The sequence below is a fragment of the Corylus avellana genome, chromosome 9, assembly GCF_965113065.1.
Source record: "Corylus avellana chromosome 9, dhCorAvel1.hap1.2, whole genome shotgun sequence".
Taxonomy (NCBI): domain Eukaryota; kingdom Viridiplantae; phylum Streptophyta; class Magnoliopsida; order Fagales; family Betulaceae; genus Corylus; species Corylus avellana.
The window spans coordinates 19,364,560-19,391,008 of NC_142498.1; the positions used below are offsets into that span (position 1 = coordinate 19,364,560).

Consider the following 26,449-nt stretch of genomic DNA (forward strand, 5'->3'; position numbering starts at 1 on the left):
ATACAGTGTTAATATTAGGATGTAAACATAGGAAGCATGTTTAGAGTAACATACATATTCAGACGGCCTGCATCTGCATGCTTCAATTATTTCACCGTATGAGTATGAAATGTTTAACATCAATAGTAAAATAATTACAATATAATTAAGAAAGTCTTAAGCTTTTGGACCCCCAAACCTCTAGTCTAAACAGGAGAATGAATCACTTTCTAATTTACTAGGTAGTAATTGAAGTCATCTTCTACACAACCCAACATATAGTCCTATCACTCCTTTACCCTCCCATTCCCTTCTTATGATTCATACGCCAATCGACTAAAATTGAATGAATGTCTCTATTCATCCAAAACATGCTTCACTCGTAGTACAAAGTGTAATAGCAGTTTAAACAAATGCAGAAGTAACGCGAACTTTTGTATTTATTTAAACTGTTAGATGAAATGGATGCATGGCTCGGATTTTAGAATACGAGAATCTCATATTTTAGAAAATATGAGGGGATCCAAATCCCTTTTTTTGTCTCAACATCTTTATCATTGCACGTTCCACCTTCCGCTTCTCTTCTGCCTCTCTGTAACCTTATAATTACCCATCTTCCCATGTTGTTGCCATATCAGTTATCACTAACAATTCAACATAATCATCTGCTCACACCTCCATCATAATTGCTACTGTAAATATCATGCCAATGGCTAATGCGTATTTTCCCACAATTGAGATATATATATATATATTGGCTTTAGTAAATTCAAGCACGCATCCAGGGCACTGGAGTTAGGGTTTTTGTCTACCCAGTGACGAAGAAAGGGGTTGGCCGGTATAGGCCATGGCCACCCCCTAACTCATAAGGAAAATAAAAATTGAAGGTAAAAAAATAATTTATAAGGTAATTTATTTTTTAATTATTATTATTATTATTATTTTGCATATCGGCTCCTAGCTAGACAATTTATTGGCTCTTGGCCTTTGGCTCCTGCCCATATTAAACTCTACCTCCGTAACTGTGTCTACCATTCACATATATATATATATATATATATATATATATATAGGTCGCATAAAAAACACAGTTAAGATTTGGTGCTACAGATAAGTACTAATTATTGCAAAATGGTTTTGAGAATATTTCGTTTTGAAGGAATTTCTTTATTTGTCATTTTTCTTGGGGGATATATATATGCTTGGGGCTATGATCCCTTAAGTTAGTCTTATATTTATCTTTTGTTTATACCGGCAGAAATTGAAGGTTGAAAAAGCGGAAAATGATGAAAATTAACGTGGCAATGGAAATGGAAAGAGTTGGTGATAGTTCAGCCCTATATGGATATTGGATATCGATCACAAATTGATCAACAAAAGTGGATAATGGAATATTAGAGTTTGAACTTGATGAGGCCATGGAAACGTTAATTTGGATACCATTTAAAAGTTAATTAATTCGGATTTAATTTATAGGCAATCGAGTTCGCTAAATCATATTCATAGCCAATTTGTCTGTCACCGTTTATCTCAATTGTTTGCTTTATTGGTTACCAATAACATGTATGCAGCCCATGTTATAGATATGGTAAATGTGATTGCGACCTCTGTGGTTTAATGTGTCGAAATTAATTGAGTTGGCTAGGCGGTAACAGTCCTCCTGATGGTGAATATTAATGGTCGTTGACTCTTAATTGAAAGTCTTGTTCATGAAACATGTACAATAATGATAACTAGACTATTCAGAGTCAAGGAATGAAAATGATTAAGAGAGTCATTATAGAGAAAAATAACACCCGATCGAGAGCCAGTTTTGCCTGTATATATGATGACTAATAACTATCATGATTGTTTCCTTTATATATAGCGTTTGTATACAAAGAAATGGAAATGGATATGGTTGACATTTTAGAGCTAAGGAACGAAAATGATTAAGAGAGTCATTATAGAGGAAAAGGACACCCGGAAATGAACAAAAATGATGGAAATGGAAATGTACAATAATGATAGCTAGAATATTCAGAGCTAGCCAAGGAACGAAAATGTACGATAATGATAGCTAGACTATTCAGAGCTAGCCAAGGAACGAAAATGTACGATAATGATAGCTAGACTATTCAGAGCTAGCCAAGGAACGAAAATGTACGATAATGATAGCTAGACTATTCAGAGCTAGCCAAGGAACGAAAATGTACAATAATGATAGATAGACTATTCAGAGCCAAGGAACGAAAATGTACAATAATGATAGCTAGACTATTCAGAGCCAAGGAACGAAAATGTACAATAATGATCAGAGACGGAGGCAAGGGGGGACCGGGGTGGGCCATGGTCCCCCCAAAATAAGGAAAAAAAATATATAAGTAAAAAAAATAATAAAAACCCCACAATAAGGAAAAAAAATTATAAGTTAAAAAAATAATAAAAAAAAGTAAAATTAAAGTTTTAATTTTAGTCATTTGGCCCCTTTCAAAAAAAAAAAAATTGGCCCTATTTTTAAATTTTTTGGCCATATCTAATAAAAATTTTTTGCCCTATTTTTAATTTTGTTGGCCCATACCCACTAATTTTTTTTTTTATTATTATTTTTTGCCTTTACTTTCAAATGTCCACTTTTTTTGGCCTTTACAGTAGTCTTTAGTTCATAAAAAACAACCAAAATAATTTTTTTTAATAAAAAAATTCTAAAGAATTGAAAAAAAAAAAAAAAAAAAATTTTGACTGGCCCCCTTCCATAAAATTTTCTTTCTCCGTCCCTGATAATGATAGCTAAACTATTCAAAGCCAAGGAATGAAAATGTACAATAATGATAGCTAGACTATTCAGAGCCTAGGAACGAAAATGATTAAGAGAGTCATTATAGAGGAAAATGACACCCGATTGAGAGCCAAAAATGAATCGGTTAACTAGTCGGTTAAATCGGTTTGGGCTTTTGTGGGCTTTTTATTGAGCTTTTACTGGTTGCTAATTGGGCCAAAAATGAATTGTTTTGGAGGCCCAAATACGTTTTGTTGGGCTAAAGCATAAAATAGTTTATTAAAAATTAGTTATTTTAGAGTATATTTTTTGCTAAAATAGCTTATTGAAGCTTTTTTTTTTTTTTTTTTTTTTTTTTTTCAATTTTATATTGATCCACTACAATAATAAATATAAAATTCTAAAAAATTAAAAATTAAAATAGCTTATCGGTCATATCAGTTTTTCGATAAAAAAATTTTAACCTACCGATAAGGTTATCGATATAAAATTTTTAACCGATTACCGACCGATAACTATCGGTTACGGTTAATATCGGTTCGGTTAAAGTCAGTAATTGGTTAATCTGCCCACCCCTAAGTGAGGCGACCAAGTGTGCCAACTGTAATAGAGGAATGCTAGGCTTATAAATAAATTTTATAAAAAAAAAAAAACTTTTACAGCATGATATGACATAATATGATTAGAAATAAAATAAATTCAACTTTTAAGAAATCCAATCATATTGTACCAAATCATGTTTTTTAAATTTTTTTTGTAAAATTTGTTCATAAACCTAATATTTTTCAATGTAATAATAGCTCAAATAGTGAGGCGGCCATGTATAAAATGGTTGCCTTGTTTTGTCGATGGCCAAGTAGTGAGGCGGACAATGCAAGGATTAGGAGACTTGGTGATGCCCTAGGCAGTGAGGCAATCTTCAAGTATGTCAGATATGGTAATGGCCTAAGTAGTGAGGCAACCATAGGTGTCGATCTTCATGTGAGGACATTCATGTGAAAGTTGCAACCATAGGTGTCGATCTTCACGTGAGGACATTCATGTGAAAGTTGATCTCCAACGTTTTCATTGATTTTTGAATATATATATATATATATATATATAGAATTACTATTTAATAGACTGATATGCGACTGCCATACAATTGAAATAACATGAAAGAAAAAAACAATCTTTTAATTTTTTTTTTTTACAAGTCCTTATTAATCAAAAAAACTTATTTTTACTTTCACATTATCTTAATTGCACCTTACAAAATAATGTTACTCATATTACAAATTTGTCATACATGATCTTCCATACCGAAAATAGAAATAAAATTTTTTTTTAAAAAAAAATCCACAAAACAATGAAGAATTAAATTGAAGAACACGGCAAGAATACAATAATTTAAATAATCCAATATATATAACCTAATCTCGTGGAGATAAAAGAACTTCATTAATCATTTTGTCAAGATTCACGTAGGATGACCCAGTAGGACTACTGGTGGCCTCTTCTGCCAACTTCTTCCACTCTACAGCTTTCTTCCTCAACTCTTTCCCCTTCTCTCCCACCATCAGCTCTCTCACAAGGCTCTTTATTTCTTCTCTCTTAACACCGCCCTCTATCTCCATGCCTATGCCCCACTCATTGCAAGAGTATCGACAATTGGTTTGTTGCTCCGCCAAAAACGGCCAAGAGATAATCGGCACTCCGCCGCACACACTTTCGATCGTGGAATTCCACCCACTGTGCGTCAAGAACCCTCCGATAGATGGATGGCCGAGAACTTGTTCTTGAGGACACCAATTTGCCAACATACCCCTTTCTTTGGTCTCTGCCAAGAATTCCGGCGGAAGAACCGCCGAATCACCCTCCACAAGATCAGGCCTTATTATCCACAAGAATGTTTGGTTGCTATTTGCAAGTCCCCAAGCAAATTCAATCAATTCGTCACATGTCATGACCGTTACGCTTCCAAATTAAATTCACGTAAAAAACAGAGTTGGGTTCATTTTTGTCCAGCCATTCCAGACACCCAGCTTCTTCTTTCCATAAATTTGAGCCAATTAATATATGATCATTATCCGGGATCTGATTTAGGACAAATTGTAGGGGACCAATTGGGTAAATAGGAGGAAACATGGATGAGAGAGCGTCTAACACTTGATGCTCTAAGGCATCAAAGGTATTGAAGAAGATAGCTGAAGCTTTTTGAGCTCTCTCGCTTTCAACCATTGGAAAATCTAGCATTATATCATCTGGGTCCGTGGTTCTAACGAAGCTCGGAAAATCCCTTAAGCGAATACCTTTCATGCCTGGAATCCAATCTATGAGCGTTTCTAAATACCCATTTGTTAAATAGCTCGCATCTGCATAACAATTAAGAAATTCAGTAAGTAATACCAGAGAACAATTTACTCCTAAAATTGGGCATGTTTACACTAATAACATATTAGCACTACTTAGGCGACCGTTTCGACCGACTTATGGTCACGTTTCTGCTAACAAGCATTCTCAAATTAAGTAAGTGTGTCGCAAATAAATGACATGTGGTTGATGTTTAGCCGAAGATGCAAAGAAAAAAAATGGATAAATGCACTTTTGGTCTTGTAGTTTGAGACTATCAAATAGCTCGTTGGAGTTTAAAAAGTGATTAATTATACTTTGGCAAGCAAGAAAAAAAATTATAAAAAAAAAAAACAAACAAACAAACAAACAAATTGATTCATACCATATATATCAAAAAAAAAAATTAAGGAGAAGCTTCATAAAAGCCTCCTAAATTTCAACACGTTTTGACATTATTTCGTTCAAAAACTCTCAATTTAGAGTATTGAATTTTCAATTTTTTGCAATGTCCTCCTTCGCTAAGATTTTTTGTTAAGCCTTGTCGAAATTTCCAAAATACCCATATTCTGCAAAAATTGTAACTAAAGGAAACAAAAAATTAAAAGTTGCCATAAATTGAGAGTTTTTGAACATTCAAAAAGTGTCAAAAAAAAAAAAGAGGTGTGATACAGTCACAACTTAAACCTAACTTTTGCCCAACTTTTAGACCAAATTTTTCTCTCTCTCTAGTTTAATTAAGGCACTCTCTTTCCTCCACAAGCAGTTTTGTTTTTTAAAGTACTTAAGAGAAAAATTGGGCCAAAGTTGGGTTTAAGTTGTACATTTATCATTTAAAAAAAAAAAAAAAAACGTGGAAGTTCAAAAAGATTTTGTGAATTTTTTCCGAAAATCAATTAATAAACACCAATTAAATAGCAATGTATGCCCAATTTGCTTAATCACCGCCAAAAATACAAGCTACGTACAGGTTACCATATATATGACTTACGTACTGCATGTAGATAGTGATCAATCACCTTTTAAACCCCGTAAAATTATTGGTCGTCACCCCAAATCAAATCATTGCATTTTTTTTTTTTTTTTCAAAAAAGAAAACCCGGATTAATAAATGGCAATCAGATTGAAAAGTGGAAGTTACGTTTGTGATTGGTGGATTAGTACGTACATACCTTTGAGTGGCGTTAGACCCTTCTCAATGAGACGGCGGAATTGAACGTAGCCCATGAACCCACACGCGCTTGCTGTCCAGAAAAGAACATCAGAGATGCCCAGCTCTGCTGCTGCGTCTAGGGTGAAGCTCATGACACTATCCGAAACTATGCAAGTGACTGGAGGGACATTGGATGAAACGGTGTCGTTGAGTTTCAAAAGAAGGTTTCTGAAGGGAGCTAAGCAATTTTTTCTTGTAGAGCGGCAGAAGGCTTGTATGTCCTGGGTGGCTTCGGCGTCGGAGTCGGGAAGCCCGTCGGGAATGGTTTGGAATCGGAAGGAGGGGAGGCCGTCGAGAGAGTTGGGACCTCGGGATTTTAGGAGCCGTTTATGATTGAACTCTGTGTTTACGAAGGTGATATGAAAACCTCTGTAGTGGAGGATTTTGGCCATTTTTAGCATGGGGTTTATGTGGCCTTGAGCTGGGAAGGGGATGCATACTGCATGGGGCTTCTCTGTAATGGCCGTCGGATCCATATTACTTGTCTCTCTCACAGCTGAAAATGGGATGATGGATATGTAGTCTTCTTGCTTATTTTGTAGAGCAAGAAAGGAGGAAGGTGTAAATGAATTCGGTTGATGGGTGACTTGACCCAATACCCATCAAGTTGGTGGGCTCCGGCTGGTGCTTTTTCTATTCTTCAACTGTTTGGTGTCTGTTGGACGCATCCTCTTAAAGGACAGAAAACTGTGTCTTTTTGTGGTAGCACCGTAAAAGGGAAAACGAAAAAGAAAAAGAAGAAGAAAAAAGATCATCCTTTTTCAGACAGAGTGAACAAAGCTATTTTCTGTACTATCGCACACCATCTCGCTCTCGATCTCTTAATATGCTCTAACACTTGAAATTGATTGAGTTAGCGTTCGAATTTATGACTTTTAGTGCTTTGATATCATGTTAAATCATCATTTGTTTCAATACTTTAATCAAATAAATATTTCATAACGTGATAATGAAAATCACAGTTTAATCTAAAATTTAGTAGTAATTAATCCAAAATCTAACGATAAAAATTATGCAGTGTACAGTACATGAGAATATATTTGGCATTTAAAAAAAAAAATTAAGTTCATTTAAATTTTATTAAAATCAGTTGAGTTCAAAAATATAAATTAATTTGAGCATGATTGCAAACAAGCCATATTTCTATTGAGTAATGATATTTAATAGAATGTAATACAATTATCATATACCTTGATCCATGATATGGTAGTAAAAATTAACCTTCAAATCAATACTTGTAAAAAAATAAAAAAATAAATGACTAATTTTTACTATCACATTATCTCAATTGTATAATAATTGTATAACAGTCTAGTACTAATTCATATTTCACTGATCATGACCCTATTTTTTGAAAATTGATAGGACTATTAATTGTTATTGAAAGTCCCAGCCTAGGCCTAGAGAAATGCATTTGGCTTTCAAATTTATGCTTGACTAATTTCATGGTGTCTTCATGTTTTTTTCTGGTCAAATTCTAATTTTGAGTTTGTCATTAGCAATCTCTGTTATATTTTGTAAATCAGAAAAAAACAACGAAAATTGAAGAAATTCTATCTTGTAAACGAGAAAAAAGAAGAAGAAATTGAGTCGTTCAACATATCAAGTATATACTTATAACAAACGAACAGCTGAAACATAACCCTCTCAACGAATTTCTATGTATCCCGGCCTTCACAACTTCCACCGCAGCAATCATTGGGTGGTGGCTAAATTAAATCGAGCGCCAATTTCGCACGCGCCACACCGCGGGCAAACCAAAGGCTGTCGTCGAAGTCGCATTTTGCAAGAATTGACTGAAGCTTCTCACGAGCTATCGCGAATTTCTTATATAAACTTAGTATAAGCCTGTCATTCTCATCAAGATCACCGTCCTTGGCTCCGAAAAGATACGCAGCATAATTGGGATTTAAACAGAGAAGGGTACGAATGTTACGGATGAAATATTCGCCCACCAAAATGGTGGTCAGAAGGTCACAAAGAGCCCTGCAGAGATCACCATTGCGCGCATCTTTTGCTTTTTCCAGGAGCGGCGCCATGACCGTAAACAATATGCTAAGCTCTTCATTGCTGACGGAATTTACAGCAATTAGCTTCTCCGCCAGTGACGCGTGAATGGCTTCAACATGTTGTGTTTCGAAGAGTATTCGAACACAATTCCAAACATTTTGCATCTCCTTTTCAGAACCAAGATTCCATATGAAGGTTCCCACTATACCCTTGAGGCAAAGCGCTTTGCCTGGACTCAATATCTCTTCATTTCCGCTAGGCAAGTATTTCCTTATAGTATCTTGAGAGTCAAGCATCAGGTTGAGCCTTGCCAGCCGATAAAAATATCTGGGCACATGATACCTTTGATTCACTGTTGCGGAATGGATGAATTTTGAGAAACTTTGAAACATCAACTCAACAGACTCGTCAAACCAACCTGACACCCCATGTTTTGATAAAATGCCCAGTAAAACTTTTACAACCTCAACCTGGGAGAAGAACCCGGGATACACATTGCCTACTGCAACCATAGACATGATTTTGATGGCTTTTCTGGCAGAGTCCATGTCAACACTATCTCCTCCTTTCTTGTCGTAAGACCTTCCAAGCTCCGACATCATCCGAGAAACATTAACCCCGGGAACGTCTTGAAGGATTTCTATTATGATTGAAAATCCAGCGGTCCTCCTGGTAGAGTTTTCCGAGAAGATGCTGGGGAGGTTAACCTCCATTATCAACTTCAGTAACTTCTGTACGTCAGAGATCGATGAACATGAAGAATTAATATATATGAAATCATGAAAACAAGATCCCACGACGAAAACAAGATTTTAGCAAGAATGAAGGTGAGACATGAACATGAAGAGCTAATCAATTTCATAAGAAGGTGAGAAGAGAAGTTGGCATTCATGCATGCACGCACTAAGGGGTCAATTAAAACAAGAATCCACATGAATCATATATCTTTCTTTCTCAGCACAAATTCCCACAATGAGTATAGTATAACATAGAATAACAGAGGAAATGCAGGCCATAAAAGAATCAAATCAGTACCGAAATTCAAAACCCCATGGGCCATGCAAGTTGCAACAACATAATGAGACGAAAGTAATTAAGGCACACCTTAAGATTCTTGAATATTCTCAGAAAGTTCAGATAAATGATGAGACATGCATGGTAGGAAACAAAAAAGAAAAGTAGATCGAAAGGCATCAGAAAAAAGATGCAGAGAAATAAATGAGAGAAAAGGAGGCACAGTACCCGATAATTCACCATTCTCAGAAAAGTGAGAAAATCTTGCAATAGGATACAAAATTCAAGAAGAAGAAGAAAGCAGAAAGGTGTGAGAAAATGAAGCAGAAGGTCGTGAACAGGTGAACTTATTGTGGTAAGAATAATTTCCAAATACCAAAACGCCCGATCGAGTATTTATGGATGGCGTCGGGTCGGGCAGTTCTAGCTATTTCAAATTCCTTGCCAAGAAATTGGTGGTATTTCTGGAAGAATAAAAAGAAAGATCGAGAAGGCGACCGTATGAGGTGTCCCTCCCATGTAAGTTATGTAACTAACACATGCAGTAACTTCCGATCTGTTTCTAGGAGTAAAAGTTAAATAGGTCTATCCGAAATTATCAGCTTCATCTGTTCACTCTTGAAGCGCCTTAATCAAATACGTACTGCTATGTAATGTGACACAAAAGTGTGATTTAAGTAAGTATTTCACATTTACTTGAGAGTAATGTTAGAGACCATATTTTTATCTTCTTTTTATTCTCATAAAGCTGATGTGGCTTTTAAAATCACCATTACATTTTATATGAATCATACTTGAATTTTGATCAAATGGTAATTTTGAAAGCCACATTAACTTTAAAAAGATAAAAAAAAATGGTCCTTAACATTACTATTTACTTTATCACATCCACATTATATTGTTGACATGGCAAGAGTTCAATGGAGACAATTTTTTTTTTTTCTTTTTTTCTTCTTTAAAGTAGCCACTCAACCCGTGCCACATCAGTATCAGTAGGAAAAATGGGGTGCCAAAAAATGGCCATGAAGAATAGATTTATTTTATAAGAGCATTTACAATGAGCTCGACCTTTATATTTATATTTCTCTAAAAATCTAACAAAATTCATGAAAACACACAAGCTCATTTCTCTACTTTATATTTAATGCTTGTCGTCATAGATGCTCGATCTATACATTCAAAAAGCCAAAAAGCTAATTAAAGTTATAAATTTTTTAAACTTATTTTTTACCCTCCCCTATCTTGATTGGTTTAAAACTAATAAAATTATAATATTTAACTAGGGGATAAATGCAAAATTAGTCCATGAGGTTAACCTAAATTACAAATCACTCCATATGGTATAAAAAATAATTTATAGATCCCTATAGTTGGCCACTTGGCCTAAATTACAAATTATTTCATGTGGTATAAAAACTAATTTATAGGTCCTCAATGTAGGCCAAAATAATAGTTTACTTCCTAAAATAAATTTTTGTTAAGTAACTTAATTAACCGAATTCGTAACTTTGTCATGTCATATCCAATAAAAACGCGACATATGTTATTAATTTTTTTACTTTAAAAAATGACAATTAGGATTTTTCACATCATTTTATGACGCTAAGATTACACATCCTTCATCACTCTAAGGATCATATTTCTACAGTAAATTAACTTAATCTCTGTTATCCCCAAAATTTTATTCTGTGCGTTGCGCTCTCTCATTTTCATCTTCCTCATCACGATTTGGGAGCATTTTGCAATAATTTGATGGTCACATCTTCTAACCATTGAAAAATAAATAACAACATTCAAGTTAATAAATTGTTGGGCTAAAGCATAAAATAGCTTATTAAAAATTAGTTATTTTAGAGTATATTTTTGGCTAAAATAGCTTATTGAAGCTTTTTTATTTTTATTTTATTTATTTATTATTATTTTTTTTTATTGATCCACTACAATAATAAATATAAAATTTTAAAAAATTAAAAATTAAAATAGCTTATCGGTCATATCGGCCATATCAGTTTTTCGATAAAAAAATTTAAACCGACCGATAAGCTTATCGATATAAAATTTTTAATCGATTACCGACCGATAACTATTGGTTACGGTTAATATCGGTTCGGTTAAAGTCGGTAATCGGTAATCGGTTAATTTGCCCACCCCTAAGTGAGGCGACCAAGTGTGCCAACTGTAATAGAGGAATGCTAGGCTTATAAATAAATTTTATAAAAAAAAAAAAAACTTTTACAGCATGATGTGACATAATATGATTAAAAATAAAATAAATTCAACTTTTAAAAAATTCAATCATATTGTGCTAAATCATGTTTTTAATTTTTTTTTTGTAAAATTTGTTCCTCAAATAGTGAGGCGGCCATGTATAAAATGGTTGCCTTGTTTTGTCGATGGCCAAGTAGTGAGGCGGACAATGCAAGGATTAGGAGACTTGGTGATGACCTAGGCAGTGAGGCAATCTTCAAGTATGTCAGATATGGTAATGGTCAGATACGGTAATGGCCTAACTAGTGAGGCAACCATAGGTGTCGATCTTCACGTGAGGACATTCATGTGAAAGTTGATCTCCAACGTTTTCATTGATTTTTGAATATATATATATATATATATATATATATATATATATATATATATAGAGAGAGAGAGAGAGAGAGAGAGAGAATTACTATTTAATAAACTGATATGCATACAATTAAAATAACATGGAAGAAAAAAACAATCTTTTAATTTTTTCTTTTTTACAAGTCCTTATTAATCAAAAAAACTTATTTTTACTTTCACATTATCTTAATTGCACCTTACAAAATAATGTTACTCATATTACAAATTTGTCATACATGATCTTCCATACCGAAAATAGAAATTAAAAAATTTAAAAAAAAAATCCACAAAACAATGAAGAATTAAATTGAAGAACACGGCAAGAATACAATAATTTAAATAATCCAATATATATAACCTAATCTCGTGGAGATAAAAGAACTTCATTAATCATTTTGTCAAGATTCACGTAGGATGACCCAGTAGGACTACTGGTGGCCTCTTCTGCCAACTTCTTCCACTCTACAGCTTTCTTCCTCAACTCTTTCCCCTTCTCTCCCACCATCAGCTCTCTCACAAGGCTCTTTATTTCTTCTCTCTTAACACCGCCCTCTATCTCCATGCCTATGCCCCACTCATTGCAAGAGTATTGACAATTGGTTTGTTGCTCCGCCAAAAACGGCCAAGAGATAATCGGCACTCCGCCGCACACACTTTCGATCGTGGAATTCCACCCACTGTGCGTCAAGAACCCTCCGATAGATGGATGGCCAAGAACTTGTTCTTGAGGACACCAATTTGCCAACATACCCCTTTCTTTGGTCTCTGCCAAGAATTCCGGCGGAAGAACGGCCGAATCACCCTCCACAAGATCAGGCCTTATTATCCACAAGAATGTTTGGTTGCTATTTGCAAGACCCCAAGCAAATTCAATCAATTCGTCACATGTCATGACCGTTACGCTTCCAAAATTCACGTAAAAAAAAGAGTTGGGTTCATTTTTGTCCGGCCATTCCAAACACCCAGCTTCTTCTTTCCATAAATTTGAGCCAATTAATATATGATCATTATCCGGGATCTGATTTAGGAGAAATTGTAGGGGACCAATTGGGTAAATAGGAGGAAACATGGATGAGAGAGCGTCTAACACTTGATGCTCTAAGGCATCAAAGGTATTGAAGAAGATAGCTGAAGCTTTTTGAGCTCTCTCGCTTTCAACCATTGGAAAATCTAGCATTATATCATCTGGGTCCGTGGTTCTAAAGAAGCTCGGAAGATCCCTTAAGCGAATACCTTTCATGCCTGGAATCCAATCTATGACCGTTTCTAAATACCCATTTGTTAAATAGCTCGCATCTGCAGAACAATTAAGAAATTCAGTAAGTAATACCAGAGGACAATTTACTCCTAAAATTGGGCATGTTTACACTAATAACATATTAGCTAGCACTACTTAGGTGACCGTTTCGACCGACTTATGGTCACGTTTCTGCTAACAAACATTCTCAAATTAAGTAAGCGTGTCGCAAATAAATGACATGTGGTTGATGTTTAGCCGAAGATGCAAAGAAAAAAAATGGATAAATGCACTTTTGGTCTTGTAGTTAATTTGAGACTCTATCGAATAGCTCGTTAGAGTTTAAAGGTGATTAATTATACTTTGGCAAGCAATAAAAAAAAAAAAAAAAAAAAAAAAAAAACAAACAAACAAACAAATTGATCCATACCATATATATCAAAAAAATTAAGGAGAAAGCTTCATAAAAGCTAAAGCCGCCTAAATTTCAACATGTTTTGACATTATTTCGTTCAAAAACTCTCAATTTAGAGTATTGGATTTTCAATTTTTTGCAATGTCCTCCTTCGCTAAGATTTTTCGTTAAGCTTTGTCGAAATTTCCAAAATACCTATATTCTGCAAAAATTGTAACTAAAGGAAACAAAAAATTAAAAGTTGCCATAAATTGAGAGTTTTTGAACATTCAAAAAGTGTCAAAAAAAAAAAAAAATGAGGTGTGATACAGTCACAACTTAAACCTAACTTTGGCTCAACTTCTAGACGAAATTTTTCTCTCTCTCTAGTTTAAGGCTCTCTCTTTCCTCCACAGGCAGTTTTGTTTTTTAAAGTACTTAAGAGAAAAGTTGGGCCAAAGTTGGGTTTAAGTTGTACATCTATCATTTAAAAAAAAAAAAAAAAAAAAACGTGGAAGTTCAAAAAGATTTTGTGAATTTTTTTCGAAAATCAATTAATAAACACCAATTAAATAGCAATGTATGCCCAATTTGCTTAATCACCGCCAAAAATACAAGCTACGTACAGGTTACCATATATATGACTTACGTACTGCATGTAGGTAGTGATCAATCACCTTTTAAACCCCATAAAATTATTGGTCGTCACCCCAAATCAAACCATTGCATTTTTTTTTTTTTTTTCAAAAAAGAAAAAGAAAAAAAGAAAACCCAGATTAATAAATGGCAAGAAGATTGAAAAGTGGAAGTTACGTTTGTGATTGGTGGATTAGTACGTACATACCTTTGAGTGGCGTTAGACCCTTCTCAATGAGACGGCGGAATTGAACGTAGCCCATGAGCCCACACGCGCTTGCTGTCCAGAAAAGAACATCAGGGATGCCCAGCTCTGCTGCTGCGTCTAGAGTGAAGCTCATGACACTATCCGAAACTATGCAAGTGACTGGAGGGACATTGGATGAAACGGTGTCGTTGAGTTTCAAAAGAAGGTTTCAGAAGGGAGCTAAGCAATTTTTTCTTGTAGAGCGGCAGAGGGCTTGTATGTCCTGGGTGGCTTCGGCGTCGGAGTCGGGAAGCCCGTCGGGAATGGTTTGGAATCGGAAGGAGGGGAGGCCGTCGAGAGAGTTGGGACCTCGGGATTTTAGGAGCCATTTATGATTGAACTCTGTGTTTACGAAGGTGATATGAAAACCTCTGTAGTGGAGGATTTTGGCCATTTTTAGCATGGGGTTTATGTGGCCTTGAGCTGGGAAGGGGATGCATACTGCATGGGGCTTCTCTGTAATGGCTGTCGGATCCATATTACTTGTCTCTCTCACAGCTGAAAATGGGATGATGGATATATAGTCTTCCTGCTTATTTTCATATTTTGTAGAGCAAGAAAGGACTATGAGGATCGGAATGTGTAAATGAATTCGGTTGATGGGTGACTTGACCCAATACCCATCAAGTTGGTGGGCTCCGGCTGGTGCTTTTTCTATTCTTCAACTGTTTGGTGTCTGTTGGACGCATCCTCTTAAAGGACAGAAAACTGTGTCTTTTTGTGGTAGCACCGTAAAAGGGAAAACGAAAAAGAAAAGAGATATGCTCTTCTTCATTCTACCCACCATCTCCCCATGCCACCATCTCTTCTCTCTCTGCCTTTTTTTTTGTTTTTTTGTTTTTTTGAAAAAATCAAGATGACAAGGTGAAGAGATGGTGGGGAGATGGTGGGTAGAATGCATGGCAGCATTCCTCAAAAGAAAAAGAAGAAGAAAAAAGATCATCCTTTTTCGGACAGAGTGAACAAAGCTATTTTCAGTACTATCGCACACAATTCCACTCTCGATCTCTTAATATGCTCTAACACTTGAAATTGATTGAGTTAGCGTTGAATTTATGATTTTTAGTGCTTTGATATTATGTTAAATCATCGCTTGTTTCAATACTTTAATAAAATAAATATTTCATAACGTAACAATAAAAATCACAGTTTAATCTAAAATTTAGTAGTAATTAATCCAAAATCTAATGATAAAAATCATGCAGTGTACAGTACTTGAGAGTGTATGTGGCATTTTTTTTTAAAAAAAATTAAGTTAATTTAAATTTTATTAAAATCAGTTGAGTTCAAAAAGATAAATTAATTTGAGCATGATTGCAAACAAGCCATATTTCCATTGAGTAATGATATTTAATAGAATGTAATACAACTATTATATACCTTGATCGATGATATGATAGTAAAAATTAACCTTCAAATCAATACTTGTAAAAAATAAAAAAATAAATGACTAATTTTGACTATCACATTATCTCAATTATATAATAATTGTATAACAGTTTAGTACTAATTTATATTTCACTGATCATGACCCTATTTTTTGAAAATTGATAGGACTATTAATTGTTATTAAAAGTCCCAGCCTAGGCCTAGAGAAATGCATTTGGCTTTCAAATTTATGCTTGACTAATTTCATGGTGTGTCTTCATGTTTTTTTCTGGTCAAATCCTAATTTTGAGTTTGTCATTAGCAATCTCTGTTATATTTTGTAAATAAATCAGAAAAAAAAAAAACAACGAAAATTGAAGAAATTCTATCTTGTAAACGAGAAAAAGAAGAAGAAATTAAGTCGTTCAACATATCAAGTATATACTCATAACAAACGAACAGCTGAAACATAACCCTCTCAACGAATTTCTATGTATCCCGGCCTTCACAACTTCCACCGCAGCAATCATTGGGTGGTGGCTAAATTAAATCGACCGCCAATTTCGCACACGCCACACCAAACCGAAGGCTGTTGTCGAAGTCGCATTTTGCAAGAATTGACTGAAGCTTCTCACGAGCTATCACGAATTTCTTATATGAACTTAGTATAAGCCTGTCATTCTCATCAAGAACACCGTCCTTGGCTCCGAAAAGATACGCAGCATAATTGGAATTTAAACAGAGAAGGGCACGAATGTTACGGGTGAAACATTCGCCCAGCAAAATGGTGGTCAGAAGTTCACAAAGAGCCCTGCAGAGCTCACCATTGCGCGCATCTTTTGCTTTTTCCAGGAGCGGCGTGATGGCCGTAAACAATATGCTAAGGTCTTCATTCCTGACGGAATTTACAGCAATTAACTTCTCCGCCAGAGACGCGTGAATGGCTTCAACATGTTGTGTTTCGAAGACTATTCGAACACAATTCCAAACATTTTGCGTCTCTTTTTCAGAACCAAGAGTCCATATGAAGGTTCCCACTATACCCTTGAGGCAAAGCGCTTTGCCTGGACTCAGTATCTCTTCATTTCCGCTAGGCAAGTATTTCCTTATAGTTTCTTGAGAGTCCAGCATCAGGTTGAGCCTTGCCAGCGGAGAAAAATATCTGGGCGCATGATACCTTTGATTTACTCTTGCGGAATGGATGAATATTGAGAAACTTTGAAACATCAACTCAACAGACTCGCCAAACCAACCTGACACCCCATGTTTTGATAAAATGCCTAGTAAAACTTTTACAACCTTAACCTTGGAGAAGAACCTGGGATACACATCGTGTACTGCAACCATAGACATGATTTCGATGGCTTTCCTGGCAGAGTCCATGTCAACACTATCTACTCCTTTCTTGTCGTAAGACCTTCCAAGCTCCGACATCATCCCAGAAACATTAACCCCGGGAACGTCTTGAAGGATTTCTATTATGATTGAAAATCCAGCGGTCCTCCTGGTAGCGTTTTCCGAGAAGATGCTGGGGAGGTTAACCTCCATTATCAACCTCAGTAACTTCTGTACGTCAGAGATCGATGAACATGAAGAATTAATATATATGAAATCATGAAAACAAGATCCCACGACGAAAACAAGATTTTAGCAAGAATGAAGGTGAGACATGAACATGGAGAGCTAATCAATTTCATAAGAAGGTGAGAAGAGAAGTTGGCATTCATGCATGCATGCATGCACGCACTAAGGGGTCAATTAAAACAAGAATCCACATGAATCATATATCTTTCTTTCTCAGCACAAATTCCCACAATGAGTATAATATAACATAGAATAACAGAGGAAATGCAGGCCATAAAAGAATCAAATCAGTACCGAAATTCAAAACCCCATGGGCCATGCAAGTTGCAACAACATAATGAGACGAAAGTAATTAAGGCACACCTTAAGATTCTTGAATATTCTCAGAAAGTTCAGATAAATGATGAGACATGCATGGTAGGAAACAAAAAAGAAAAGTAGATCGAAAGGCATCAGAAAAAAGATGCAGAGAAATAAATGAGAGAAAAGGAGGCACAGTACCCGATAATTCACCATTCTCAGAAAAGTGAGAAAATCTTGCAATAGGATGCAAAATTCAAGAAGAAGAAGAAAGCAGAAAGGTGTGAGAAAATGAAGCAGAAGGTCGTGAACAGGTGAACTTATTGTGGTAAGAATAATTTCCAAATACCAAAACGCCCGATCGAGTATTTATGGATGGCGTCGGGTCAGGAAGTTCTAGCTTTCAAATTCCTTGCCAAGAAATTGGTGGAATTTCTGGAAGAATAAAAAGAAAGATCGAGAAGGCGGCCGTATGAGGTGTCCCTCCCATGTAAGTTATGTAACTAACACAGTAACTTCCGATCTGTTTCTAGGAGTAAAGGTTAAATAGCTCTATCCGTAATTATCAGCTTCATCTGTTCACTCTTGAAGCTCCTTAATCAAATACGTACTGCTATGTAATGTGACACAAAAGTTTGATTTAAGTAAGCATTTCACATTTACTCGAGAGTAATGTTAAAGATCATATTATTATCTTCTTCTTCTTTCTTTTTTTTTTTTTTTTTTTTTTTTTTTTTTCATAAAGCTGATATGGCTTTTAAAATCACCATTAAATTTTATATGAATTATACTTAAATTTTGATCCAATAGTGATTTTGAAAGCCACATTAGTTTTAAGAGGATAAAAAGATAGTTCATAACATTACTATTTACTTTATCACATCCACATTATATTGTTGACGTGGCAAGAGTTCAATGGAGACAGAATTTTTTTTTTTTTTTTTTGTTCTTCTTTAAAGTAGCCACTCAACCCGTGCCACATCAGCAGGAAAAAATGGGTGCCATAAAATGGGCATGAAGAATAAATTTATTTTATAAGAGCATTTACAATGAGCTCTTTACATTTATATTTTCTCTAAAAATCTAACAAAATTCATGAAAACACACAAGCTCATTTCTCTGCTTTATATTTAACTCTTGTCCTAGATACTCTATACATTCAAAAAGCCAAAAAGCTAATTAAAGTTATAAATTTTTTAAACTTATTTTTTACCCTCCCCTCTCTTGATTGGTTTAAAACTAATAAAATTATAATATTTAATTAGGGGATAAATGCAAAATTAGTCCATGAGGTTAGCCTAAATTACAAATCACTCCATGTGGTATAAAAACTAATTTATAGGTCCTCAAAGTAGGTTAAAATAACAGTTTACTCTCTAAAATAATTTTCGTTAAGTAACTTAATTAACAGAATCCGTAACTTTGTCATGTCATATCCAATAAAAACGCAACATATTTTATTAATTTTTTTACTTTAAAAAATGACAATTAAGATTTTTCACATCATTTTATGACGCTAAGATTACACATCCTTCATCACTCTAAGGATCATATTTCTACAGTAAATTAACTTAATCTCTGCTATCCCGAAAATTTTACTCTATGCGTAGCCCTCTCTCATTTTCATCTTCCTCATCACGATTTGTGAGCATTTTGCAAGAATTTGACTGTCACAAAGTTTTCATTCAAATTAAGTTTGAGAAAATTGAGTTACTCTTTTTGTTAAACTGACATTTGTTTTTAGAGCATGTAAATTGATTTACAATATAAATTGTTATTTTAGTCTACCTTGAGGAAAATCTTATTTTGGACCGGATAATTCACCTTTCTCAAGAAAAGTGAGAAAATCTTGCATTAGGATACAAAATTCAAGAAGAAGAAGAAAGCAGAAAGGTGTGAGAAAATGAGGCAAAAGGACGTACGTGAACAGGTGAACTTATTGTGGTAAGAATAATTTCCAAACACCAAAACACCCCTTAGTGTCAAATTCCTTGCCAAGAAATTGGTGGCATTTCTGGAAGAATAAAAGAAGAGAAGGCGGTGTCGGTGTGAGGTGTCCCTCACTCCCTCCCATGTAACTAAACTAACACAGTAACTTTCTGTGTCTTGGAGTAAAGGTTAAATAGGTCAATCCGTAATTATCAGCTTCAATTCATCTGTTCACGGTTGAACCGCCTTAATCAAAATAATTATCAAATACAGCTATGTGAGACAAAAGTTTGATTAAAGTAAGATTTATGCTACATTAATTTCACATTTATTTTAGACATATGCTAATAATAATGCTATATCTTCGTGAGATTTAATTTGAATAAAGTATCTGATCTATTCTAAAAAAAAAATAAAAATGCTATAGTGCAATAAAAATATCATTTTTACCTATCAAAGTTTGAAGTGGCAAGATGCCACAAGCCCTATGGGGCTATTGAAATTGTTAACATCGCATGAGTTCAATGGAGTTAACAAAATTTTGTTTTTTATTTTTTATTTTTTAAAGTAGCCATTCAACCCATGCCACATCAGTTGGAAAAAAAATGGGCGTGATAAAATGGCCTTAAGAATAATATGTAAATCCTTTAAAAAAAAAAAGAAAAGAAAAAAAAAAGAATAATATGTAAATGAAGTTCTTCTTGGGCGTTGGGAGAAAGAGGCCGAGAAATCCAACTCGATCAGGCTGTTAAAGGCATTGTTCTATCTCAGAAAATGCACTATATCTTCCTTATAGATGAGTTTTGAGAGAAGATTTTCTGAAGGTTAGCCTCCAGTCTCAACTGGGTGGGGTTTGTTGAAATTAATATCAAGAAGTTAAATCTTTATTATAAGAATGAAGGTAAACATGAAGATGATGAGCTAATATATATATGAAACAATGAAAATCTTATGTTAAAACAAGAACCCAAATCCTTCTTTCTTTATAATCAGCACAAATTAATCCCCACAAATGATCGTACGTATAATATTATAGGAAAAAGTACACTTTATCCTTCCTAGAGTCATCACACATAAAAAAAAAATTAAATAATATAAGATTATACCATTAGATATATTAACTTTAAATTATCATAAATTTATTTATCAAAAGGGGAAAATCTCTGTCCAAGAGCAAAGGGACATTACTAAATAATAACAGTAAAAGTGCAAAGATTTACTAGTAGGTGTAATTTCACTCACTGATATTTTAAAAAATGATTGGGTATATGTATTAATTGCGAATTCTTTTCCAAAAAAATTGGAAACCTTGACTCATTAACCTGAGCTCACACAATAGTTGAGACACACTATTCTTTCGCACACCACTTTCACGCCACGTGGCCATTTTCATGCCATTTGGGCCATGTTTATAACCTACCCATGAGCCCCGAACTTCAAGCACATGGTGCGGAATTTTAGTGGTTGCAATTTTTTTGGAAAAGAATTCGCAATTAATACATATACCCAATCATTTTTTAAAATATCAGTGAGTGAAATTACACCTACTAGTAAATCTTTGCACTTTTACTGTTATTATTTAGTAATGTCCCTTTGCTCTTGGACACAGATTTTCCCCTTTTGATAAATAAATTTATGATAATTTAAAGTTAATATATCTAATGGTATAATCTTATATTATTTAAATTTTTTTATGTGTGATGACTCTAGGAAGATTTATAGAATTATTTTAAGAAGATTGTAGGAAGGCTATAAAAAGATTATATGAAGTCACATTACATTTGGAATGACTCTAGAAAGACTCGTAAGACTTATAATTAATTGTCTAGGCTATTTTGTACTTGCATCAATTATTATAGTCTCGTACAATTTACATCCTGTCCTAACATTAAAGAGAAACACAAAAAAAAACAAAAAAAGAATCACATCCCAAAAGAAGATTGTCATGGTCCATAAACAACAACAAAAGGAATGAGAAATGTATGGGACCACCCCTTGCCTTTTTGTATGTAGAAAAGCCGTAGTATTACGTCTCTGCTGCCTCGCCAATCGCCATGAAGTATGAACCACTCGTTCAGTGATCCCATTCTCTTATCCTTCATCTTCCTAACTACAATTACCTTCAAATAATTAAGTAGTGCATGGACAGTTGTTGAAGACACCTCCAGGGCTCCACATAATATATGCTATCTATGGCCAGGCTTTCTTCATTTTTCAGCCATTCTCTTTGCTTCCACATGATCTTGGTTTTTCTTCTTCTTCTTCTACAAGTTTGCCCGGAACTTGCAGTCTCTCGCTCAACGGTTAAGTATCTTCCCGGCTTCCGGGGAGCTCTTCCATTTGAGCTTGAAACTGGGTATGTGGCAGTGGGTGATTCGGAGGATTTACAACTCTTCTACTACTTTGTCAAGTCGGAGAGGAGTCCTAAAGATGATCCTCTCCTGCTATGGCTAATCGGTGGCCCCGGTTGCTCTGCTTGGACCGGCGTTGCCTATGAAATAGGTGCCAATATTGCTTTTAAATTCCGCTTTCATTTATCTCAACTACGTAGCATTTTGTTATATATATATATATATATATATATATATATATATACTCGTAAATTTTTAAGACTAACATCATTAGAGTCATGACTTTAAACTCTAACTCTATAATTTACTTCTTTATTTTAATTAAATATTGATTAATTTATATATATATATATAGAAATGTACCAAAAATAAAAATAAAATGATGTCTCACTCAAATACAGGGGTCCATCCACATGCCTAGTAAGTGTGTTGTCCCACTTGAATTTGGAGAGGATGACTAATGAAAATAATAATAATAATAATAAAATCTGTATCCAATTGATCATGGCCATTGAATAGTAGAAGAAGTCAATGATCTCTAAATTTTGTAGGTCCACTGAATTTTAAGATGGAGGAGTACAATGGAAGCCTGCCCGAATTGGTGTTAAATCCACATTCTTGGACAAAGGTGAACTTTTTGTACTAGATTCTTTTAGTTAGCATTTTGATGTAGATTTGGACGATGACGATTGAGTTGCAGGAATGTAGCATAATATTTGTGGACTCGCCCGTCGGCACTGGATTTTCTTATGGAAGAACCCCTGCTGCTTCTCAGTCGAGTGACTCGAAACAAGTAGACCATCTCCACCAATTCCTCGTTAAGGTATGTATGCAACATCAAATTCCCTGCTTGGGGATCGAGTATCCTCATTAGAATATCATGATTGTTTTTATTTTTATTAATATTATTGTTCTTATAATTAGCATTTGTTAGAATATAAATTAAAATTACAACTTATTTTAAAAGTTTAAGTTTATATAAAGTAATGTATTTAATCATTTAATTAACATTTCTAACACTCTCTCTCATGTGTGAGTTCAAACATTTTCTTATTAAGTGAGGCTCAATACCTAAAATATTTATCTGAAATGAGGGGTAATTGTGGAGTCAGGATTTGAGTTTTGAGCCAAAAATCTTGAGTTCGAACGTTGTCTTTGTCATTCACTTCTCATTTCAATTAAATATGCAATCTATTAAGTCTCACTAATTAAGAGAAAGTTTAAACTCAGAATTGAGAGGGAATGTTATAATATAAATTAAATAACCAAATTCGTTCATTCTTATGAACTTAAACTTTTGGGATACTGTTTTTATTATTGAGTTGCATTTTGCAGTGGCTGATTGATCACTCAGAATTTGCCTCGAACGCATTCTATGTCGGTGGCCATTCCTTCACTGGCATTACTATTCCGATCCTCGTTCAACGAATCTCAAGTGGTATGAGAATAAAGGATAAACCATGATCATCAACTGGGTGGTGATCCTGTTTGTGACAAATTCATCTGCAAGCAAATATAAGGAAAATGTGTAACTTGTGCTTTATGGAACTAAAGAATTGCAAACATGCGAAGCATTTGTTTGACTTACAGTAATCCATAACCCTTTTTTGTTCACATCAGCTTACCTCTTCTTTTGTTTGTCTTTTCTTTGGTGCATTCTCAAGCTCTCTTGCTTTGCAGGAAATGAAGAAGGTGTTCGCCCATTGATAAACCTCCAGGTTTCTGATCCTTTTTTTCTCTCCTTTCAACATTTAATGTTAGTGCATAAAAAAGCAAAGGGTACGTAAACTTCACAAAAGACTTTTGATGTATTACGCGATTTGAAATGACCTTTCCAAATTTTAAAACCTCCTAATTTCACCTGCTGAATTTTCCATTTAATGCAATCTACCCTCTCCGTCATTTTTTGGACGTTAAAAGTGATGAAATAACCATTATACCCCTCAAACTTTTATAAAATTTCAAATTTACCCTTAATTTCAATTTAAAACAAAAAATTGAACTAATCAAAAAAAAAAAAAAACAAAAAATTGAAGGGTAATTTATTCTTTTTAGTGGTTTCCGTTAGGGTTTAAAGGGAAAAATTTGATAGAAGAGGTCAATTGCATCAAATTGAAAGTTCATGGAGTGAAATTGAGAGTTTTTAAAATTTGAAGGGATTTTCTCAAAACCCGTAACAGTTCAAGAGTTATAAGTGAAGTTATCCCAAAAACAAACGAACAAAAAACACTGAAATTCTTGGTCATAATTGTATGCCAAACACTTGCATTAGTGCTTGATACAAGATGTCTAACTAGCTTACTATGAAGTCCACTTGAACCATCTCAGAAATGCCATTAATTTATTCTTTCACTTACCTGCTAGCTAATCAAGTCATAGTTGAACTGCTTTCAGGGATACATTCTAGGAAACCCTATGACTGATCCAATTTTAGATGGCAATTCAGTAATTCCTAGTGCTTATGGACTGGGATTCATTTCTGATGAACTCTACGAGGTGATTCAATCTTCCAACATCGTCCCCGAGTCATCAGGCACAAAGATAATGAATATTCTAATTAATCAGCTAGCCCATATTTTGTTCAGTCATTGAAGACAACCTGCGGAGGAGAGTATGTAATTATAAGTCCGAGAAATGCAGAGTGTTTGAAGTATGTTCAAGCTTTCTATGAGGTAGGCAAGGCAACTATTACATATTTGTTTTGAAATATGTACATGAAACTAATACTTGTGTTACCAATTTCGTTCTCAGTGCCTTTCAGGAATTAATTTTGTACATGTTTTGGAATCTTCATGTGCTTTTGCTTCTCCTAAGCCACAAGTTACATTTGATCGAAGAAGATCTCTTTACCAAAATCTTCAAGTGTTCCTCAATCCCGACCCATCACTTCCTCCGTTTGGCTGCCGTGTAATTCCATATTCTTTCCTTATTTTAAACATCATTGCTCTTAATTATTTGATCTAAAAAATTTAATCATTTAATTAATATTCTAACTACGAAGTTGAGCTTTCCATGACTATAGTTTGCACCCGACTTAGTGATTTTTTTTTTAATTTTTTGGGCCAAAGTAGACTTATGGATATTTGCTTTCTCGTTATTGGGCTAACGATGATGGCGTCCGCAAAGCCCTTCACACAAGAAAGGTACAAGAGTTTGCCTTGAAGACAATCTAGGAACTCACAAAAATGAAAAAACAACGAAGAATTATAATATAGAGCTCTGTTTTGCAGGGAAGCATAGGGGAATGGGAGCGTTGCAAATCTGGATTACTATATACACATGATGTTCAAAGCACTTTTGGGTATCACGTTAAGCTTAGTACTGAAGGCTACCGATCTTTAATATACAGGTGAGAGATCGTTACTACATTTCTCAAGCACTTCAGCTATTTTAATTGGATTTTCAAAAATAAAAGACATATTAAAAAAGATCACTATATCTTTTTGTTAATAATTTAAAAACCAATACATATAATTTGGGATCGAGCTATACTTTATATTTTTCCACTGCATGTAACTTAATAGATTCGTTTTCAAGAGGTAGCTCAATCGGCTGAGACCATGCCTAATGAAGCGGAAGTCACTAGTTCGAATCCCCCTCCCCCCTCTTGTGCGGACATGTCAAAAAAAAAAAACTTAAAGCTAACGATCAATTTTTTTTTTTTTTTTTTTTTCGACAGTGGTGATCATGACTTAGAAGTACCATCTCTGGGGACTCAAGCATGGATAAGATATTTAAACTATTCCATTGTCGATGATTGGAGGTCCTGGATCGTCCAAGGCCAAGTTGCAGGGTAAAACCATTAACTTTAAATATCTTTTCTCCAGTTTGATCTTGAATATATATATATATATATATATATATATATATATAAGAAAAATAAATGACAAATTTTCAATTATTGGCCCCTGATTAGTTACACAAGGACATATTCCAACCGGATGACATTTGCGACTGTTAAGGCAAGAAAAACGTTATCCTTTTAATTTATTGGAGGAATTAAAATCATGCTTTTCATATATTACTAGTTAATTACGTTTTGTTGTTGGGATATATATATATAAACAGGGTGGGGGACACACAGCACCAGAGTACAGGCCTGAAGAATGTTTCATTATGTTCAAAAGGTGGATATCACACGAAGCTTTGTGATCATCTCCAGCTGCACTGCCCTGAATGCCATTTCCAAAAATAATAAATAAAAAAATAAAAATAGCTGCTTAGTATGTACGGCTTGGCTCTTCGCTGATCACTCTTTTAATTGTTCACTTGTTTCTTTAATTTGGTTGTTCAAAAGGCCGATATCACTTATTATTATTATTTTTTAATTGGGATTCATTAAAAGAGCTAAAAACTCAACTTTCAGAAATTACAATAGAGAGCACACTCGGAGGAAACAACTCCCGCCATTCTTGCGTGACTTCATACCCGAGTGCCAACTTGGCCAATTGGTGAGCAGCACCATTTGCAGATCTGCCAACATGCTGAATACCC

At 34.5% G+C, this 26,449-nt stretch overlaps 2 protein-coding genes and 2 pseudogenes across 3 annotated transcripts; 1 reads left to right on the forward strand and 3 right to left on the reverse strand.

The window, feature by feature from the left end:
- Nucleotides 1-4,149: 4,149 nt before the first annotated feature.
- On the reverse strand, nucleotides 4,150-6,884 carry LOC132190243 ((R)-mandelonitrile beta-glucosyltransferase pseudogene; annotated as a pseudogene).
- Nucleotides 4,894-6,757, reverse strand: LOC148583909 (7-deoxyloganetin glucosyltransferase pseudogene; annotated as a pseudogene).
- A 5,383-nt stretch (nucleotides 6,885-12,267) lies between the features above and the next one.
- LOC132189283 (7-deoxyloganetin glucosyltransferase-like) lies at nucleotides 12,268-17,056 on the reverse strand. Of its 2 annotated transcripts, none has more exons than XM_088510318.1 (3): nucleotides 17,050-17,056; nucleotides 14,385-14,888; nucleotides 12,268-13,205 (listed from the first exon to the last, which is right to left on the reverse strand). In XM_088510318.1, the coding sequence occupies exons 2-3, from the start codon at nucleotides 14,515-14,517 to the stop codon at nucleotides 12,268-12,270; spliced, it is 1,071 nt and encodes a 356-aa protein (XP_088366444.1). In that variant the 5' UTR covers nucleotides 14,518-14,888; nucleotides 17,050-17,056. The 2 variants fall into 2 exon arrangements, with proteins under 2 accessions (XP_088366444.1, XP_088366445.1); XM_088510319.1 differs by lacking the exon at nucleotides 17,050-17,056 and adding an exon at nucleotides 15,032-15,047 and having other exon boundaries at nucleotides 14,385-14,879.
- Nucleotides 17,057-21,796: 4,740 nt separating this feature from the next.
- LOC132189284 (serine carboxypeptidase-like 2) lies at nucleotides 21,797-26,246 on the forward strand. The gene is made up of 13 exons (XM_059603951.2): nucleotides 21,797-22,106; nucleotides 22,507-22,583; nucleotides 22,656-22,778; nucleotides 23,291-23,393; nucleotides 23,636-23,673; nucleotides 24,350-24,451; nucleotides 24,541-24,627; nucleotides 24,707-24,862; nucleotides 25,027-25,098; nucleotides 25,186-25,304; nucleotides 25,635-25,748; nucleotides 25,872-25,917; nucleotides 26,024-26,246. The coding sequence occupies exons 1-13, from the start codon at nucleotides 21,797-21,799 to the stop codon at nucleotides 26,105-26,107; spliced, it is 1,431 nt and encodes a 476-aa protein (XP_059459934.2). The 3' UTR covers nucleotides 26,108-26,246.
- Nucleotides 26,247-26,449: the final 203 nt, after the last annotated feature.

Excerpts from the sequence above, each read along its gene's own strand:
- LOC132189284 (XM_059603951.2), top strand. The coding sequence starts at position 21,797 with ATGGCCAGGCTTTCTTCATTTTTCAGCCATTCTCTTTGCTTCCACATG. Across the intron at positions 22,779-23,290 it reads TCCACCAATTCCTCGTTAAG|TGGCTGATTGATCACTCAGA; the intron begins GTATGTATGCAA and ends TGCATTTTGCAG. Across the intron at positions 24,452-24,540 it reads TTTCTGATGAACTCTACGAG|TCATTGAAGACAACCTGCGG; the intron begins GTGATTCAATCT and ends TATTTTGTTCAG.
- LOC132189283 (XM_088510318.1), bottom strand. The coding sequence starts at position 14,517 with ATGAGCTTCACTCTAGACGCAGCAGCAGAGCTGGGCATCCCTGATGTT. Across the intron at positions 13,206-14,384 it reads GGGTCTAACGCCACTCAAAG|ATGCGAGCTATTTAACAAAT; the intron begins GTATGTACGTAC and ends ATTGTTCTGCAG.